Genomic DNA, 18801 nt, shown 5'->3' on the forward strand with positions numbered 1-18801 from the left:
TCGAGACTAATACAGTGTAGTTGTAGCCATGTCTGTCCCAGGATTTTAAAGAGACAAGGTGGGTGAGGTACTATCTTTTATTGAGCCTATTTTTGTGGGTGAGAAAGAGAAGTTTTTGAGCCACATGGAGCTCTTCTTCAGGTCTGGGGCCACAGTTGGTGCAATAAAAGATATTACCTTGCCCACCTTGTCTCTTGTTGTGACCAGTACAGAACTCTACCTGTGGCCAACAGATATGCTTTTGAAGAATGTGGGTGTTTATTGCTGCCTAATCCTCCAGTTTTAACAGTGCAGATATGGTGTTACTATGCCTTTTTTTTAAGATTAAACTGTATGTACTGTATATAAATTTTGGCTTTTGGGACAGAATCCATAAAGCCCCTTAAGCTCATAATTTCCATTGAAATCAATGGACATTAGGAACCTGAATACAAATTAGGAGCCTAAGTTCCCTTTGTGGATTTTATGTTTGGCACCCAAGTTTTTATGTAACCAAACTTCATTTTAACCACACAAAGTAGCAGACTACAATAGGTCTCCAGTTTTGAAAATGCTGTCACAGGTTGTGCCTTTCAAAAGTTCTTTGGTCTACAGAATCTTCTGAGACTGCATCTTCACCCAGTGTTAAAATTAAGACTGGTAATGTGCAGGCCTAGTCATTCAGGTGAATAAAAAATACTTGAACTACTTAAAAAAAATTTCAGTGCAAGCTTTATCTCCTTTTCTGAGAAGCTGTGTATATGCTGGAATTTGTTGAATTTCATCTCTGTTAAGCCTATCAAATTATTGCATAAACTCAGACTTGTCTTGGGTTGTTATATGCATCATGTGAAATGCCATTCATTCTTTGTTAATTCTTGTATTGAAGCTTTATTGATAGAGTACATTGTTCATACCAACAGTCTAGTATATTCAGACTGCTGTACTTAGCTTTGTATATTTACTAGGTTAATCTAGTATTAGGTCATGAGCTTTTGACTGATTACACTCTGCTGCTTTTTTTTTTAAAGAACTATTGAACATTGAATCCCTCATTGAACTATTCAACAAACTATCAAGTCTAATACCTGGTAGTTCTGTTTTTATGATGATAGAAATGAGTTAAGCACCAAAATCTATTGTAGCTAATACGTTTAACAGACTTGGGGGTGAGGCAAAAAATAGCATACTATAGTTGCAGCTTTGCAAAGAGGGTCCCAAGCCTAGTGAGGGGCTTGTTTTGGTGGCTCCTGAAATGGGAGAGGGCAAAAGGACAGCATAGACTGGGTCCTGCAAGATTTCTAGTCTCCAGCCGGACTTCTGGGGTAGGCTTGAGATCTCACAAGGTTTGGCACCATAAGATTTAGATCCATGATAAGAGTCGTGTTCAGAGCCACTTCCTGTTTGCTGATTTCCAATAGTTTATCCACCCTCCCTCTCTTATCTAGGTCACTGTGGGTTGTGATTGTTGCCTGCTTTGGGGCTGGAAAGGAATTTTTCACTATACCAGTAGATTGGCCAATGCTGGTTGGGTTTCTTACCTGCCTTGTAGCAGAACCTCAGGGTGGGGTTTTGGGCTACCGAAGGGCTGGAATTCTCCCCCTCCCAGAGGTCACAGTTTAGACCATTGAGTCATTTAATTGTCACAACTTTTGGCAGGTGCCCAGTGCAGGAATTTACTGGTTTAGGCTCCAGATCCAAAAAGACAACGTGGTGGGCATCTCCTTTCAAAATGGGGGCATTGTGACTAACCCCCTAGAACAAATGCAAACCAGGGGGTGGGGCACTAGCATAAGGGACCACCTCACCAATGCACTTGATGGCAGTGCTGGCTGGGGCAGGGGGTCTATGTCCCCTCTTGCCTCAACCCCTGAAAGAGGCAGGGATGCTAGTGGGCGAGTGGAGGCACCCAGAGACCCTCCTAGTGTGATGATTGGCTGCCCCTGCAGAGGGAACCCTCGGGAATTGGCAAAGGATCAGTGAGGTGGGAGTGACTGGTGGGCTGTCCCCCAGCAGGAACCATGGATGTAATTTGACTAATAAAAGTTGTGGCCTGGTTAAAACCTACACCACATGTCCTTGCCCTCTTCCCTGTGCTGAGCACACCAAACTACCATTTGAGCATTATCTCTTCAAGGTTATTAGCCCAAAGTGACTTTCTAAACATTGTAAAGTTGGGAATGGGGGGAATCTCTTGTTCCCCAGTCTGAGGTTGTGGGAAGGAAACTTTTTTTTGCACTCCATCATGGCAAATCCCAAAGGGCCATAGCTCCCTTACAGATTGAGCATCACCTGGATCAAGTTCTAGCTAGGTCCTTAAAGTGAATATCGATCCACACTATTTTATGGTCATCACTGGCAATCTTATGCCACCAAAGCTTTTGGCGACCACGTGATTGCCAGCCATGTAGCAGCATCCCCCTGCCTGAGCCTGGCTGCCCAGGTCAGGGGCCAAGTGAGCTGGAGTCCGCTCCCTCTTGCATGTTTCCAGCTTGTTTGGCCCGGGTCTGCAGAGGCAGAGTGTGGGGGCACCACCACCTTTGCAGCCAGGCTCTTTCAGGGAGCTGCTGCACCACATAGAGCAGAGACCCAGAGTGGCCACTTTAGCTGCATGAGAAGCAGGTCCAGCCCGCCCGGGCATGGCTGCCAGGTAGAGCAGCCAAACATGCCGGGAGGGTGTGGCTGTAGCGGGAGAAGGACAGAATCCCCTTCCCCCACACTCAGGTAACATTGGGTGGGGAGAATGGCAGCGGACCTGGGCTGGGTGCAGGATGGGGGTAATGTTGCTGGGCAGAGGAGACATATGGGGCAATCACGTGTTCTCCCCTTTAGATTGTCTCTCGCACACACCCATATGGGGAGGCATGAGTCATCTGTGGGTCCAGCAGAGAGGTCTCAAACTACTGGTCACTTACAAAGCTATTATCAAAGCAGGGAATTGTTAATCCTTCTCCTTCCAAAATGGCATTGGAACAGTTCTAGCGTTCCTAATTGTGTTGGTTTCCGAGGTCATCCCAAGAGGTCTAATCTATTAAACTTGATAAGGCATCCTATGCTATGATATACAGAGCCTTACGGCATGCCAACTTTGTTCTGAATATATAGTTCCTAAATTAAGCTGTTATTGTTCTACACTGAATAATGAGCAATCCTTTCCACCCCCGCTGAAGGAACACCTAGAATTTAACAAACCAAACTGTAGTGATACTACGGTCTAGTCTGCCCTAAAAAATGGTTTGCTGGTATAGACTCAACTTAGATCAATAAGAGTGCTTTTGCCAGTATATAGTTTATACCAGTCCCCCTGAATGAAATAAGCTATCCTGGCAAAAGCACTCAGATCTGTTTAACTGTCTACATTAAGGCTTTTGCCAGTACACAAATGTAATTTTTTTTTTAAATCACACCCCTAACCAATATTACTGGCAAAAGTTCCTAGTCTAGATCTGGCTTTGCTCTCTGTTAACCGTCTTTAGGTTAACTACCTACCACTTGAAGTAATATGTTTCCCATAAGAGAGCGTTTTGCAGAGGTAATGTTGAGGTTTTTATATACAAATGAAAAACCCGTTTGCAGCGTATAACAATCCTTTATTCTTTCGGTTGTCCTCTGTCTCTGGGAATTTCCTTCCTTACTGACTGATTCATCCTGTTGAGCAGACTCTTCATTCTTTTGGTCTTCCAGGAAAGAAATGTGTAATCTGGAGGACATATCATGATAACTTTGGGATATTGGCAATTCAAGTTAACTAAGCTCTGTTTTTAGCATGGTGTGAATCACTGGTGGTAGTATTTAATAAGGGATGCAAGTAAAACAAATCTGCTACTGAAATTCAGGATGATTTCCATCAAAATATAGCATCTGGATTAGACTAGCTTTCAGTCTGAAATCAGTTATGCCAAAGGTTGGTTTGGTTTGTTTGTTTTTAAACTATGGTAAAATAAAGTTTAAATTGAGGTTGGGATGGACTCTAACTATAAATAGGGTGAAAACTTTATTTTATGTTTCAGGAAAACACACGAATTGTGAGGGTGAAGATCATAGCTGGAATTGGTCTGGCCAAAAAGGATATCTTAGGAGCCAGGTAAGGGTATATGCTTGGTCTGGAGGAGCAGAGTTGATGGTACATCATTTTCTTCACAGAAATCTAATATTGGATAATACTCTGTTTACTATCCCAACTAGTACCAATGTACCTTCAAGACCTGTTAAACTTCCTTGTGCCAAAAAAAAAAATTAAAATATGCTAATTATCCAGTCTCTGCCCCTTTCTAATAAGGCTGTCAAACTGAAGACTCCTTGCAGTCTTGTCCAAGAGTCTACTTGGTCAGGTGTCATATGCATATTTTTCTGCAGGTAAGGTTGTAGCTAAATCACAATAGCGCAAAATATTAGCTGTGAATGCTGTAATCACTGTTCTTATCTATGCCTTAGCAGCTGGGAGTAGCACCTGCATTGAATGTTGGTAGGAGCTAGACCAGTGGTCTCCAACCTTTTTACGCCCAAGATTACTTTTTTGAATTTAAGGGCAACCCAGGATCTACGCTGCTCCACTCACTCAGTCATCCCTTAGTCACTCACCCTTACTCACTTTCACCAGGCTGGGGTAGGAGGTTGGGCTTTGGGAGAGGGTGTGGGCTCTGGTTGGGGCTGAGGGGTTCGCAGGGTGGGAGGGGGCTCTGGGCTGAGCCTGGGGCAGGGGTTTGGGGTGCAGGAGGAGATGAGGAGTGCAAGCTCTTGGAGGGATTTTGGGTGCAGGAGGGGGCTCCGGGCTAGGGCAGAGCGTTGGAGTGCAGGAAGGGATTGGGGTGCTGGCTCTGGGAGGGGGCTCAGGGCTGGGGGTTGGGGTGCAGCCTTCCACCAGGCAGCACTTAATTCCAGCAGCTCCTGGTTGGCGGTGCAGCATGGCTGCTGCCAAGACAGGCTCCGTGCCTCCTCTCACCCCTCCCCTCTCGGGAATAGCGTTGGGCAGGCTTTGGGAACAGCGTTGGGCCGGGGCAGGCAGGGAGCCTGTCTTAGCAGTAGCCCTACTGTGCTGCTGGAGATCACTATTGACTGGGAGATCCTCTAGGATCGACTAGTCAATCATGATCAAGCGGTTGGTGACCGTTGAGCTAGAATATGGCACACAATCCACCAGCTCAATAGATGTGGGTGACTGTAGAAGGGAGAAGCACTCAGCTAACACAGCTATCAAACTAGCAGTCTGTATAGGGCAGGGGATGATCAGACTGACTTAAAACATTTTCAGTGGGTGAGGACCAGACTGTCTACTAATGCAGTAGTTCTCAACCAGGGGTCTGGAGCCCCCTGGGGGCTGCGAGCAGGTTTCGGGGGACCACTAAGCAGGGCCAGCATTAGACTTGCTGGTGCCCCAGGGTAGAAGGCCAAAGCCCCACTGCATGGGGCTTAAGCCTGGGGTGGGGAGGCCCTGAGCTCTGCCACCCAGGGCTGAAGCTGAAGCCTGAGCAATGTAGCTTTGCAGGGGCCCCTGAAGCATGGGGTCCCAGACAACTGCCCTGCTTGCCGGCCCCTAATGCTGGCCCTGGCTTTCCTATGCAGAAAACTAGTTATTGTGTCACAGGTGGCCATGGAGTTTTTATAGCATGTTGCAGGAGTGGGGAGAGCTCAGAAAGAAAAAGGTTGAGAACCCCTGTACTAATGGAAATAATTTGCAGGGATCCCCTGTAGGGTTGGAGACTGGTGCTACATAACTCTTAGTAAAATTAGCCTTTCCTGTGGCACAGTTCGAAGTTTAGGAAGGCCCACTCAACATGGATAGCTATGTTTAGTATTAATATCCTTGTCCGTTGCTCAGGCACGTGTATAGTAACACCATGATTCTAACACTGGCTTTACGGAAGATACCACAATGTGTAATGGTATTTTTCTGACATTAAACTGAAGTCGGAGTATTGTAAAGTTGTCAGACAATCTCTTTACCTTTTTACTTCTCTTTATATAACCATAGTTAACCTCAAATATGGTGGTGGCAATACTTCAAAAATAAATAGCTTTCTGTATTACAATTTAAATATTCATTTGGAAATCATCATCTTTTGTTGTAATGCCAAAACTGTTCTTATGCCAAAACTTTTTATACTTAATAAATCTGAACAAAACTCCTTGAGCATTCACCCAGCATGAAGAAACCAGTTTAAAATAGCATTGCATTTTGGCTTTGTATAACAGACTAGTTCAGTCCTTGTTCAAGGTAGTTGAATTAAAATGGCTCTTGTACAAGTCTAAAGCTTATTTTTTACTATTTCTCCTTCGAGCAGACAAAAGTTCATTTGTCCAAAGAGCTGTTATACGTTAACTAGCCTTAGTTCAGATCTCTCTCAGCTTGTGAAACAGCCTCTTGATTCTCTCAATGGCACAGGGACTCAGCACACTCTCACATAGGTGGAAGATGTAAAAGGAAGCCTGCTGAAAAGCCAGACCTGTGAGCTCAGAATGTTAATCTGACTTTACAACCTTTTTAAGACCGAATCAGCTGGTTAGCTGTGAAAATATTATGACTCCAGTTGATCATTTCTGTAGACATACAAAAAACAGTTTCAAGTAATCAGATGGTGGATGTGCTATACAAAGACCTTTAAGATCAGACTCTATCCTGATTGCACCCAAGTATTAGCTAGGAAGAACGGAGCATTTGGGGATCAAGAAGCAGTATTTTGTTTGAGCCCGATCTTATACTTGGAAACAGGTTCTGTGTAAAAACAAACAACAACAAAAACCACTTTTTTGTTTTCATCTCCTCAGTATAGGTTATCTACTATTAAATGGACTTGTGTAACCCAGAGTGGGGTGACTGCTATAGCCTTAATCTGCTATTAGTTTAGTGCATTGTTGCCAGTAGAAGCTGTAGTGTTGACAAGACTTGACAGTAAAAATACCAATTGTTTGAAACTGTCCTTTAACACTAAATGTCTGAATCCTTTCTGTTGTACCTTCCATAGTTGCTAACACCGATACTGAATTTAAGGTGTAAAGTTGCCTAATGTAGATGCAACTGAAACCATTGCCGCCTTTAGTAAGATTAATTTCTAATATCACAGCAGGGAGTTAAATCTTTGGATCTTCAATATGGGACTCAAAGTTTCTATTTAGTTTGGTGCCTCAGAGCTGATGCTACTTAATCAGAGCAATGCCTTTTGGAAAGGATCTCTTGTAATTTGCTTAACTCTAACACCAGTAGTGTGCTTCCACATGTGGAATATGGATAAAAGGATAGGGGGAATATGATTTGGTATCCTATAAAGGTTTTCTAGGACTCATTTCATGTGGTTAACTATCAGTAACTTAACTAAAAGCGGCAGAGAGTCCTGTGGCACCTTACAGAAGAACAGACATATTGGAGCATAAGCTTTTGTGGGCGAATACCCACTTCATCGGATGTATGTAGTGGAAATTTCCAGAGGCAGGTATAAATATGCAAGCAAGAATCAAGCTAGGGATAACGAGGTTAGTTCAATTAGGGAGGATGAGGCCCTCTTCTAGCAGTTGAGGTGTGAACACGAAGGAAGGAGAAACTGCCTTTGTAGTTGGCTAGCCATTCACAGTCTTTGTTTAATTCTGAGCTGATGGTGTCAAATTTGCAAATGAACTGAAGCTCTTGGTTAGTCTCTAAGGTGCCACAAGTACTCCTTTTCTTTTTGCGAATACAGACTAACACGGCTGTTACTCTGAAACCTGAAGCTCAGCAGTTTCTCTTTGAAGTCTGGTCCTGAAGTTTTTTTTGCTGCAGGATGGCTACCTTTAAATCTGCTATTGTGTGTCCAGGGAGATTGAAGTGTTCTCCTACAGGTTTTTGTATATTGCTATTCCTAATACCTGATTTGTGTCCATTTGTCCTTTTATGTAGGGACTGTCCAGTTTGGCCGATGTACACAGCAGAGGGGCATTGCTGGCACATGATGGTGTATATTACATTGGTGGATGTGCAGGTGAACGAACCGGTGATGGTGTGGCTGATCTGGTTAGGTCCTGTGACGATGTTGCTGGTGTAGATATGTGGGCAGAGTTGGCATCGAAGTTTGTTGCATGGACTGGTTCCTGAATTAGAGTTACTGTGGTGCGGTGTGTAGTTGCTGGTGAGACTATGCTTCAGGTTGGTGGGTTGTCTGTGGGCAAGGACTGGCCTGCATCCCAAGGCCTGTGAAAGTGAGGGATCGTTGTCCAGGATGGGTTGTAGATCACTGATGATACGTTGGAGAGGTTTTAGCTGAGGACTGTATGTGATGGCCAGTGGAGTTCTGTTGGTTTCTTTCTTGGGCTTGTCTTGCAGCAGGAGGCTTCTGGGTACACGTCTGGCTCTATTGATCTGTTTCCTTATTTCTTCATGCGGGTATCGTAGTTTTGAGAATGCTTGGTGAAGATCTTGTAGGTGTTGATCTTTGTCTGAGGGGTTGGAGCAAGTGCGGTTGTACCTCAGCGCTTGGCTGTAGACAATGGATTGTGTGGTGTGTCCGGGATGGGAGCTGGAGGCATGAAGGTAGGCATAGCGGTTGGTGGGTTTTCTGTATAGGGTGGTGTTAACGTAACCGTCACTTATTTGCACCGTGGAGTCTAGGAAGTGGACCTCCCATGTGGACTGGTCCAGGCTGAGATTGATGGTGGGGTGGAAGCTGTTGAAATCATGGTGGAATTCTTCCAGGGTTTCTTTCCCATGGGTCCAGATGATGATGATGTCATCAATGTAGCATAGGTAGAAAAGGAGCGTGAGTGGACAAGAGCTGAGGAAGCGTTCCAGGTCAGCATAAAAATGTTGGCATATTGTGGGGCCATGCGGGCGCCCATAGCGGTGCCACTGGTCTGGAGGTATGTTGTCACCAAATTTGAAATAACTGTGCGAGAGGATAAAGTCACAGAGCTAGGCAACCAGTTGTGCTGTGGCATCATCAGGGATACTGTTCCTGACAGCTTGTGTTCCATCTATGTGTGGGATGTTCATGTAGAGAGCCTCTACATTTATGGTGGCTAGGATGGTGTTTTCTGGAAGATCACCAATGCATTGTAGTTTTCTCAGGAAATCAGTGGTGTCACAGAGATAGCTGGGAGTGCTGGTGGCATAGGGTCTGAGAGAGAGTCCACATATCCGGACAGTCCTTGAGTGAGAATGCCAATGCCCAAGATGTTGAGGTGTCCAGGATTTCCGGGTTTGTGGATCTTGGGTAGTAGATAGAATAACCCTGGTCGGGGCTCTAAGGGTATGTTGATTTGTTCCTGTGTTAGTGTAGGGAGTGTCCTGAGTAGATGGTGCAGTTTCTTAGTGTATTTCTCAGTGGGATCTGAGGAAAGTGGCCTGTAGAATTTGGTATTGGAGAGTTATCTGGCAGCCTCCTTTTGGTAGTCAGACCTGTTCATGATGACAACAGCACCTCCTTTATCAGCCTCTTTGATTATAGTGTCAGGGTTGTTTCTGAGGCCGTGGATGGCATTGCATTCTGCACGACTTAGGTTATGAGGCAAGCAATGTCGTTTTTCCACAATTTCTGCCTGTGCACATCGGCGGAAGTATTCTATGTATAGGTCCAGACTGTCATTTCGGCCCTCAGAAGGAGTCCATGTGAATGGACAAAGACTGTGAATGGCTAGCCAACTACAAAAGCACTTTCTCCTTCCTTGGTGTTCACACCTCAACTGCTAGAAGAGGGCCTCATCCTCCCTGATTGAACTAACCTCGTTATCCCTAGCCTGATTCTTGCTTGCATATTTATACCTGCCTCTGGAAATTTCCACTACATGCATCCAACGAAATGGGCATTCACCCACAAAAGTTTGTGATCCAATATGTCTGTTCTTCTATAAGGTGCCACAGGACTCTTTGCTGCTTTTACAGATCCAGACTAATACAGCTACCACTCTGATACAATAACTTATCTAGCTTGTCAAGATTTTGTTTAAAAAAAAAAAATACTGAGCTTGCATACCTGGCTCATTGGGATAACTTTTACATATGAGGTTTGTTATTCTTAAGTACCTGTTCCTTTGAGATGCTACTGATTTCACAGGTTGTGTCTTCATGACACACACGTATGTTTCTAAGCTGTTTAGCCCATTTTCTAGCATCTCTGCCAGTGCTCGGGCTGGCTTACAAATATTAGCTAATGTGATGTTCTCCAGCTTGCCCAACACCACAGACTGAGCCAGGGACTTCCAGAGCTGAAAGCCTGGATTTCTACAGCTATAGTTGAAGAGCCACACTCTCTAGCTGGGAGGCTTAACTGATTGGTATCCTCCGTCAGTCCTTTATAGAATGAATGCATAAACCTCACTGAACAATGGGTTGCACTTAAATACATGGCACTGAAAACAGTCCCACTGCACAGTTAGGTAATCCAATCTTGACCTATAGTAAATTAGTGGGTTTTTTTTAAAATGTACAGGAAGTCACTGTTTCTGAGAAGTTTGATGGAAACTGAGAGATTCTGAGAGGTTCCAGAAGTCTCTGCTGAAATGGTTTAGAACAGTGCAAATGTGAACACAGGGCAAAACTACAATGATGTGCAGAATGTGAAACAGGATGACTAGTATGGACACATTTAATCAGATGTGCTTAAATTAATTGTCTAGAATTACCTAGTGTAGGCAGAGCTTTGTTGTTTAAAAGCTAATAGACAATTAAGTAGATAAGGAATAAAAAGAATCCTAGTAATGGTGTTGGACCATTACTAGATGGAGGTGGTAGAATTAGCATTGATAATGGAGAAAAGGCAGAGGTATTCAATAAATATTTCTGGTCTGTATTTGGGGGGTAGGGAAATGTAATCAGATCATATAACACTTTCCATTTCATCAGTATCTCAAGAGAATGTTAGACTTCTTGAATCAGCATGTCTGAATAACTTGAATCTAAGAGTTTTTAAAGAGCTGGCTGAGCACTGTACCATTAATGTTGATTTTAAATAAATCTTGGAACACTAGCTTTAAGTTCCTCTGGAACTTCCACAATGTGCCAATATTTAAAAAGGGTAAACAGGATGATGTTTGCTTATAGGCCTGTCAGTCTGACATTGATTCCAGCCAAGATAATGGAGTGGTTGATACAGGATTTTGTTAATTGAGTATTAAAGAAGGGCAGTATAATTAATACCACTTAATAAGTGTTTATGGAAAATAGATCCTGTCAAACTGATATCTCGTTATGAAGTTTTAAGCTTGGTTGATAAAGGTAATAGTGATGATGTAATATATTTAGACTTCTGTAAGGCATTTGACACAGTATTGCACATTTTGATTTAAAAAAAACAGAGCTATTCAAGATTAACAAGGCACACATTAAATGGGTTAAAAGGTGGCTAACTGATAGGTCTCTATGTAATTGTAAACAGAAAATCATGGAGAAGGGGTGGTTTTAGTGGGGTCCCACAGGGATTCGTTCTTGACCCTACACTATGTAATGCTTTTATCAATGACCTGGAAGAAAACACAAAATAGCTGACAGTTTGCAGATGACACAAATTGGGGTGGTATAAATAATGAGGAGGAGAGGTCACTGATACAGAGCGATCTGGATTGGGTGGTCAGCGTGGTGCAAGCAAGCAAAATGCATTTTAATATGGCTAAATGTAAATGCATACATCTGGAAACAAAGAATATAGGCCATATTTACAGGATGGGGAACTATCCTGGGAAAGCACTCCAAAAAAGATTTGGGAGTCATGGTGGATAATCAGCTGAACATGATCTCTCAGTGAGATACTGGTCAAAGGGGCTAATGGGATCCTTAGATGCATAAATGGGTATCTCAAGTATGAGGGGAGAGGTTATTTTATCTGTGTATTTGGCACTAGTGTGACAACTACTGTGACACCGTGTTCTCAGTTTTAGTGGTCAGCAAATCAAGAATATTGATAAACTGGTGAGGGTTTTGAGAAGAACCACAAGAGTTAAAGGATTAGTAAACATAAACTGAACAGGCAGAGCTCTGCAAGGTAACAAAGAAAAGATTAAGGGGTGACTTCATCACTGTCTATAATTACCTATATGGGGAACAGTTATTTCATAATGGGCTCTTTAGCAGATAAGGGTATGGCTGGAGGTTGAAGCTTGGTAAATTCTGACTGGAAATAAACTGTACATTTTTAACAGTAGAGGTAATTATTGGAGCAATTCAGGATCTGATAGATTTTCTCACTGTCTATCTTTAAATCAAGATAGGATGTTTTTTAAAGCCTATGGTCTAGTTCAAAAAGGAATTGCTTTGATTAAGTTCTTTGGACTGTGTTCTACAGGTGGTCAGACTAATGATCACAGTAGTCCCTTCTGCCCTTGAAATGTAAGAATTTTCACAACTCTTGTTCATTTAAACATTTTAAAAACTAATTAAGAATAACACTGACAACTGTTGGAGATTTATTTTTTTTTAACTTCAGCCCTTTTTTTCCAGTGATCCTTATGTGAAAGTGACAGTGTATGAGCCAGTGAATGGAATCTTTACCAGTGTTCAAACAAAAACTATTAAAAAGGTTAGACTTATCTCCTTTTTTTTCTTATTTTATCAAGAATCCAGGTAGAAAGTTCAGATTGGAATAAATAGGACTGCATTTCCCCCCTACCTCTTTAGGGGTAAGAGTTGGGGGACTCTAAGGAAGGGAACATGCTATAATTTACACTGTTAGTTCTGCAACTTAGCTGTGGCATTGCTGTGGAATTCTCATTTCAATGCGTTTCTTAATGGCAGGGAATGGAAAAGGGGTGTGTAGTCTCAAAAGCAGGCCATTCATGGGAAGGCCTGGTTCCATCATGGGGCCTTCACCTTTTCTCTCCCTTCCTCCATCTCTAGCATAGCTCACTGAAGAGCCATGCTGCTGTTGGTCCCTCTACGACACATAGAGGGACAAGTAGAAGTTAGTTTTTTAGCTCACTAACCTCAAGGCCACTAACCACTACAAAATGAGTTGGATTTGGAGGAGAGCATTTAGCAGAATCACTGTTCCCCAACTTAACATGCACTCCATAACTGCCACAGTGGCATTCTTTCTGCGCCTTTTCCGTGTGCACCAGCCAAAATCTAGCAGTATTTGTGTGAGTTGGCTCCCTTCTGCACTACACTGGAGGAGAGCATGAGGCCTGGTTTTTATCCTCTGACTGTTTGTATCTTAACTAGCAACATTAAAAACGTATTTATGCTTAAGAGAGTGTCACATCAACTGACATAGATGCCGATCTTCAAGCAAGACAATAGTACAGAACACTATGTATAATCAAAATGTTGTCTCTTTATCTGTAGACCTTGAATCCAAAGTGGAATGAAGAGTTCTTGTTTAGAGTAAGTGCCTTTATTAGTTTGATTACATATTTTTACCTTCTTTAATGTAATATGCAAGATATTTGCTGCTAATATGCACTTAATACTACTAAAACAAATACTCGCACAACTTGCTGTGTTGTAGTGCAAAATACCATCTTGTAGCGAATTTTCTTTGTGGTGGGGTAGAAATTTACAGAATGAGGGGGGGAAAGCTCATATCTACATCAGAAACAGACTAACTGGTTCTGTATCTGTTTGAGGTGGGTTATTAAGCGCTGATTTTTAGTTGAAGGAGAAATTTTAATATTCTGAAACACTGAATAGGCTGCTCTTCCTAACTATGTAGTTCTCCAGCTGCATTACTTTTGGTGGGGGTTAGATCTAACCTTTAACTTTTTTTTAAAGGGCTTATTAATCCTCTTTACGTGCACCAAACCAGCCTCTAGAGGGCAGGCAACAACTTAACATTTTCTGCTTAACTCTCCTCCTAACTTGGACTCCAATTCAGGATTTAAAAAGATACATCTATTTCAAAGTAAATTAGATAATTCAAAGCAAAATATTGATAAGAGTTGCTTAGTCATATTAGTCAGTCTTTTTATATTGATCTGGTAGCAATGGTAACACCTGGAAAAACATGGATATATAAGCTTGATAGCTGAGCCATTTAAACAAAGTATGTAACTACTGAATTTGTGGTTACTTGTACAGAGTTATATTGGTAAAGTTTCTAGAGAAAAATGCAGAAAGATGTGCTTGCTGAGTATTGGGAGTGGGGAGGAAGCAGTGAAACGGAAGTCATTAGGTCCTGTAGACCGTAAGAAAAGGATACTCAATCCATTTTTGCTCCATGCCATGCCTTTCCCCATCCTCTCTTCAGGATACCATTTCATGAGGCCGTACGTAAGAAGGAAATTAAGAGATCCAAGGCAGATATTGCAGAGTAAATAGCTAAAAATATAAATACAAATAAGAGATTCTGTAAGCATTTCAGAATGAGGCTTTTGAGGGAGCTGGTGGACCCACTGGGCCACCAAAAGGTAAGAATCTAGGAAAATAAGGATGTTGCTGAGAAACTGTTTTGAGGTGAGGTCTTTACTAGAACAGGAGAGTTGTTGAGGGACTATTAGAGATTGATGTGTCAAAAGAAGAGGTGCTGGAACAAATTGATTACATAATAAGCATCATGCCACCTGGACCTTGTGACCTATCTCCAAGACTTCTGAAATAATTTAAGAATTAGCTGCTTGCAAAAATGTGCAGCCTTGTTAGAACAGACTACTGTACTAGAGGATGGGAGGGTTGCAACTGTAATACGTGTATCTTTGAAATAAAGTGCTTGGAATAATCTTGAGAGTTAAGAGACCAGTAAGCGGACTCATGTACATGGTAAATTAGTAGAAATAATTTAAAATATAGAAGGCATACAAGATCATTATCTTCTAGGACTAACCAGCACAGCTTCTACACAGGAAAAACTGGACCTCACTAACTTTTTTTTAGAATTGTTTAATACGTCAAACTAATCGATAAAGGAGAACAATTGACATTTATTTGGACCTGCAAAATGCCTCTTGATGGCCCTTACAAGAGATTACTAAAGAAACTAAGTAGTCATGGAGTGAGAAGTATATTAATAGTCAAGGGTCAGTAACTGGTTAAGACAAGATACCATTGGAATAAGTTAACAGTGGTGCGACAAGGCTCCATTTTAAGACTGGATTTTCTGTTTTGGAAAAGGGGAGCGCAGTTGGGTGATAACTTTCAGATAACACATCTGCTTGAGGTTAGTCAAGACTAAAGAGCGGAGTTTTCAGAGATGCAATCAGGCAAGGTGCCAAATGAAATTGTGTGCCTTCGTGCACAGTAATGCACATTGGAAGGAGTAATTTAAATTACTTGTATGTGTTACTGGATACTAAATTCAGTTTGCCTAAGGAAAAAAGAGCTGAGCATCACTGTGACTAGAACAGTGAATACCTTTGTTCAATGTGCAGTAGCAGTCAAAGAAAATAGAACGTTAAGATGCATAAAGATCAAGGTAGAGAATATAATGACCTTATAAATCAATAGTATGCCCTCGCTTAGAATACTGTGAGTTCTGACTGCTGCATCTCAAAAACATAGCAGAATTAGATGGAGTTGAGAGGAATTAAAGAAATGAAAAACTCAGAGCAGAGATGATTAAGTGTGGACCCAAAAGCAGACGCAATAATGAATGGGTATAACAAAGGCAGACTAGGAACTTCTGGTCACTTTTTGCTGTAACACAAGAACAAGGGTACATCGATGAAGTTGAAAGGTGAGAGATTCATAGAATCATAGAATATCAGGGTTGGAAGGGACCCCAGAAGGTCATCTAGTCCAACCCCCTGCTCGAAGCAGGACCAGTTCCCAGTTAAATCATCCCAGCCAGGGCTTTGTCAAGCCTGACCTTAAAAACCTCTAAGGAAGGAGATTCTACCACCTCCCTAGGTAACGCATTCCAGTGTTTCACCACCCTCATAGTGAAAAAGTTTTTCCTAATATCCAACCTAAACCTCCCCCCCCCCGCAACTTGAGACCATTACTCCTCGTTCTGTCATCTGCTACCATTGAGAACAGTCTAGAGCCATCCTCTTTGGAACCCCCTTTGAAAGCAGCTATCAAATCCCCCCTCATTCTTCTCTTCCGCAGACTAAACAATCCCAGCTCCCTCAGCCTCTCCTCGTAAGTCATGTGTTCTAGACCCCTAATCATTTTTGTTGCCCTTCGCTGGACTCTCTCCAATTTCTCCACATCCTTCTTGTAGTGTGGGGCCCAAAACTGGACACAGTACTCCAGATGAGGCCTCACCAATGTCGAATAGAGGGGAACGATCACGTCCCTTGATCTGCTCGCTATACCCCTACTTATACATCCCAAAATGCCATTGGCCTTCTTGGCAACACGGGCACACTGCTGGCTCATATCCAGCTTCTCGTCCACTGTCACCCCTAGGTCCTTTTCCGCAGAACTGCTGCCTAGCCATTCGGCCCCTAGTCTCTAGCGGTGCGTTGGATTCTTCCGTCCTAAGTGCAGGACCCTGCACTTATCCTTATTGAACCTCATCAGATTTCTTTTGGCCCAATCCTCCAATTTGTCTAGGTCCTTCTGTATCCTATCCCTCCCCTCCAGCGTATCTACCACTCCTCCTAGTTTAGTATCATCCGCAAATTTGCTGAGAGTGCAATCCACACCATCCTCCAGATCATTTATGAAGATATTGAACAAAACCGGCCCCAGGACTGACCCCTGGGGCACTCCACTTGACACCGGCTGCCAACTAGACATGGAGCCATTGATCACTACCTGTTGAGCCCGACAATCTAGCCAGCTTTCTACCCACCTTTATAGTGCATTCATCCAGCCCATACTTCCTTAACTTGCTGACAAGAATACTGTGGGAGACCGTGTCAAAAGCTTTGCTAAAGTCAAGAAGCAATACATCCACTGCTTTCCCTTCATCCACAGAGCCAGTAATCTCATCATAAAAGGCTAATTCAAAACTAACTTTACAGTTTTTCTCACAATCTAAAATTAGACTGTAGAACTGATTTCCATCAGAGGTCAAGAGCCTTGCAGGAGTTCTAAAAAAGAATGGTCTTAAATGTATTGCAAATATACAGTCTTATAGTAATAGTCTTGACAGGGATATACCCTGAAGCACCAGGATTTAGAAGCCAAATTTTAACTATTGGATCGTGGGGAAGGGTTACAAGAAAACTTAACCTGCCTCCAAGTTATCTGGCAAGTACAGGGTTTCTTGCACCTTTCTCTGAAATACATGGTACTAGCTCCTGCTGGGGACAGGGCAGTAAATTAAATGGACTGCACTACTGATCCAATATGATAGTTTCATTGTTACGTCTGCACTGTTTCACCTGGATAGTCAAAAGTATCTCTGAGTCAGTGTGGGGGAATGACCTAACTAGTTTGGGCACTCTACAGCACCATGAGAGCTCACAGAAAAGTCTAGCAGTAGTAATGGCCTTCCTACCTTGATGACTGCCTGATAAGAGCCAATTCATAAAGGAGTGCATCTCCTTTATCCTCTGGTTAAAAGGTGAGACATGATGGAACCAGGGTTTGATCATAGCCCCAGCCTTGCCTCATCAGTTCCAATACACTGATTTACTGGATGTAGTAGTGGATTTTCAAGCCCTTGTGCCCAACCTACTGGATTTCTTTGCCTCAGAATTGAGGTCCGGTTCTACCACTCAACTTGAGGTCCAGTCTGACAGCTGTATGTTTGCTGGATGAATGTGTTCTTTATTGTTCTGCAAGAGAGTTCTTTGAATTTTTCCAGAGCAAGGAATCTTCTGCAAGAAAGAACGAGGAGTACTTGTGTCACCTTAGAGACTAACAAATTTATTTGAGCATAAGCTTTCATGGGCTAAAGCCCACTTCATCAGATGCATGCAGTGAAAATACAGTAGGAAGATAGAGATAAATAGATATACATGCACACACACAACATGAAAAAATGGGGGTTGCCATACCAACTCTAACAAAACCAGTAGATTGAGGTGGGCTATTATCAGAAGGAAAAACTTTTTTGTTGTGATAATCAGGATGTCCCATTTCAAACAGTTGACAAGAAGGTCTGAGTAACAGTAGGGGGAAAATTAGCATGGGGAAATAGATTTTAGTTAGTGTAATGACTCATCCTCTCCCAGTGTTTATTCAAGCCTAATTTAATGGTGTGCTAGAAACTTATTCTGAAGTGAAACTGCTTCTCCATCTGGGAAAGACTGGATTTCATCTTCACCAGTCTTCTGTTCCATTTGTCCTGGACTATTGGATCTCCCCCTTACCTCCTGAAAGTTTTTTGTTTTTCTGTGGTACATTGGTTCATGGCACTTGTATTCTTTCCTTGTACTTAAAGGGCTTGGTTTATGTTTTACCTCCTATTCAAGAGCAGTCTCCATCCTGGGACATGCTGCTTTTCAAACTGACAGTGCAAGGAAATTCTGGTAATAGCTCCATATCTTGAAAAAGAGGGCATTCCTGGTGGTGAATCAACTAGGTGAGTTTACAATCTAGAGGAACTAATGGATGACCCACAGTGGCACACTCTATGCTGTGTCCTTATAAGATAAGGAAGATCTTTGACCCAATGTAAACTTCTCCCAATAGTGGCTTCTAATTTTAATTAAATCAATCCTCTAACCTACGGTATTTTACCACAAGCCTTATTCACTACCTAGGGAGGCTGGGTTATTTACCTCATGGGACTAAACCATTTCGAAAATCAGTTACCCTCATATGCTACACTAGGGGTTGCTAATTTCTGCCCAAAAGTAAATGTAGTAGCTAATCGCTACAGATTTCGCCAGCGTGAGCAGAAACCAGGGGAAACTATAATGCAGTATATTGCTTCCCTGAGGAGTCTGATTGTAATTTGTGACTTTGGGAATATGGCAGATGAAATGATCAGAGACCAGCTAATTGAGAAAACAACCATACTTCATGTAAGAGAGCGCTTACTTCTGTAACCACAACTTACACTAGAAAAAGCAATAACCATTGCTACTCAGATTGAG

At 42.5% G+C, this 18801-nt stretch overlaps 1 protein-coding gene across 1 annotated transcript in view; it reads left to right on the top strand.

Moving 5' to 3' along the window:
- NEDD4 (NEDD4 E3 ubiquitin protein ligase) overlaps positions 1-18801 on the top strand; it is a 127202-nt gene that overhangs the window by 22356 nt on the left and 86045 nt on the right. The window contains exons 2-4 of the mRNA XM_077827391.1: positions 3990-4063; positions 12374-12452; positions 13217-13255. Coding sequence (XP_077683517.1) covers positions 3990-4063; positions 12374-12452; positions 13217-13255 — 192 coding nt within the window. The remainder of the gene's footprint in view (positions 1-3989; positions 4064-12373; positions 12453-13216; positions 13256-18801) is intronic.

Source organism: Eretmochelys imbricata, chromosome 10 (genome assembly GCF_965152235.1).
Source record: "Eretmochelys imbricata isolate rEreImb1 chromosome 10, rEreImb1.hap1, whole genome shotgun sequence".
Taxonomy (NCBI): domain Eukaryota; kingdom Metazoa; phylum Chordata; order Testudines; family Cheloniidae; genus Eretmochelys; species Eretmochelys imbricata.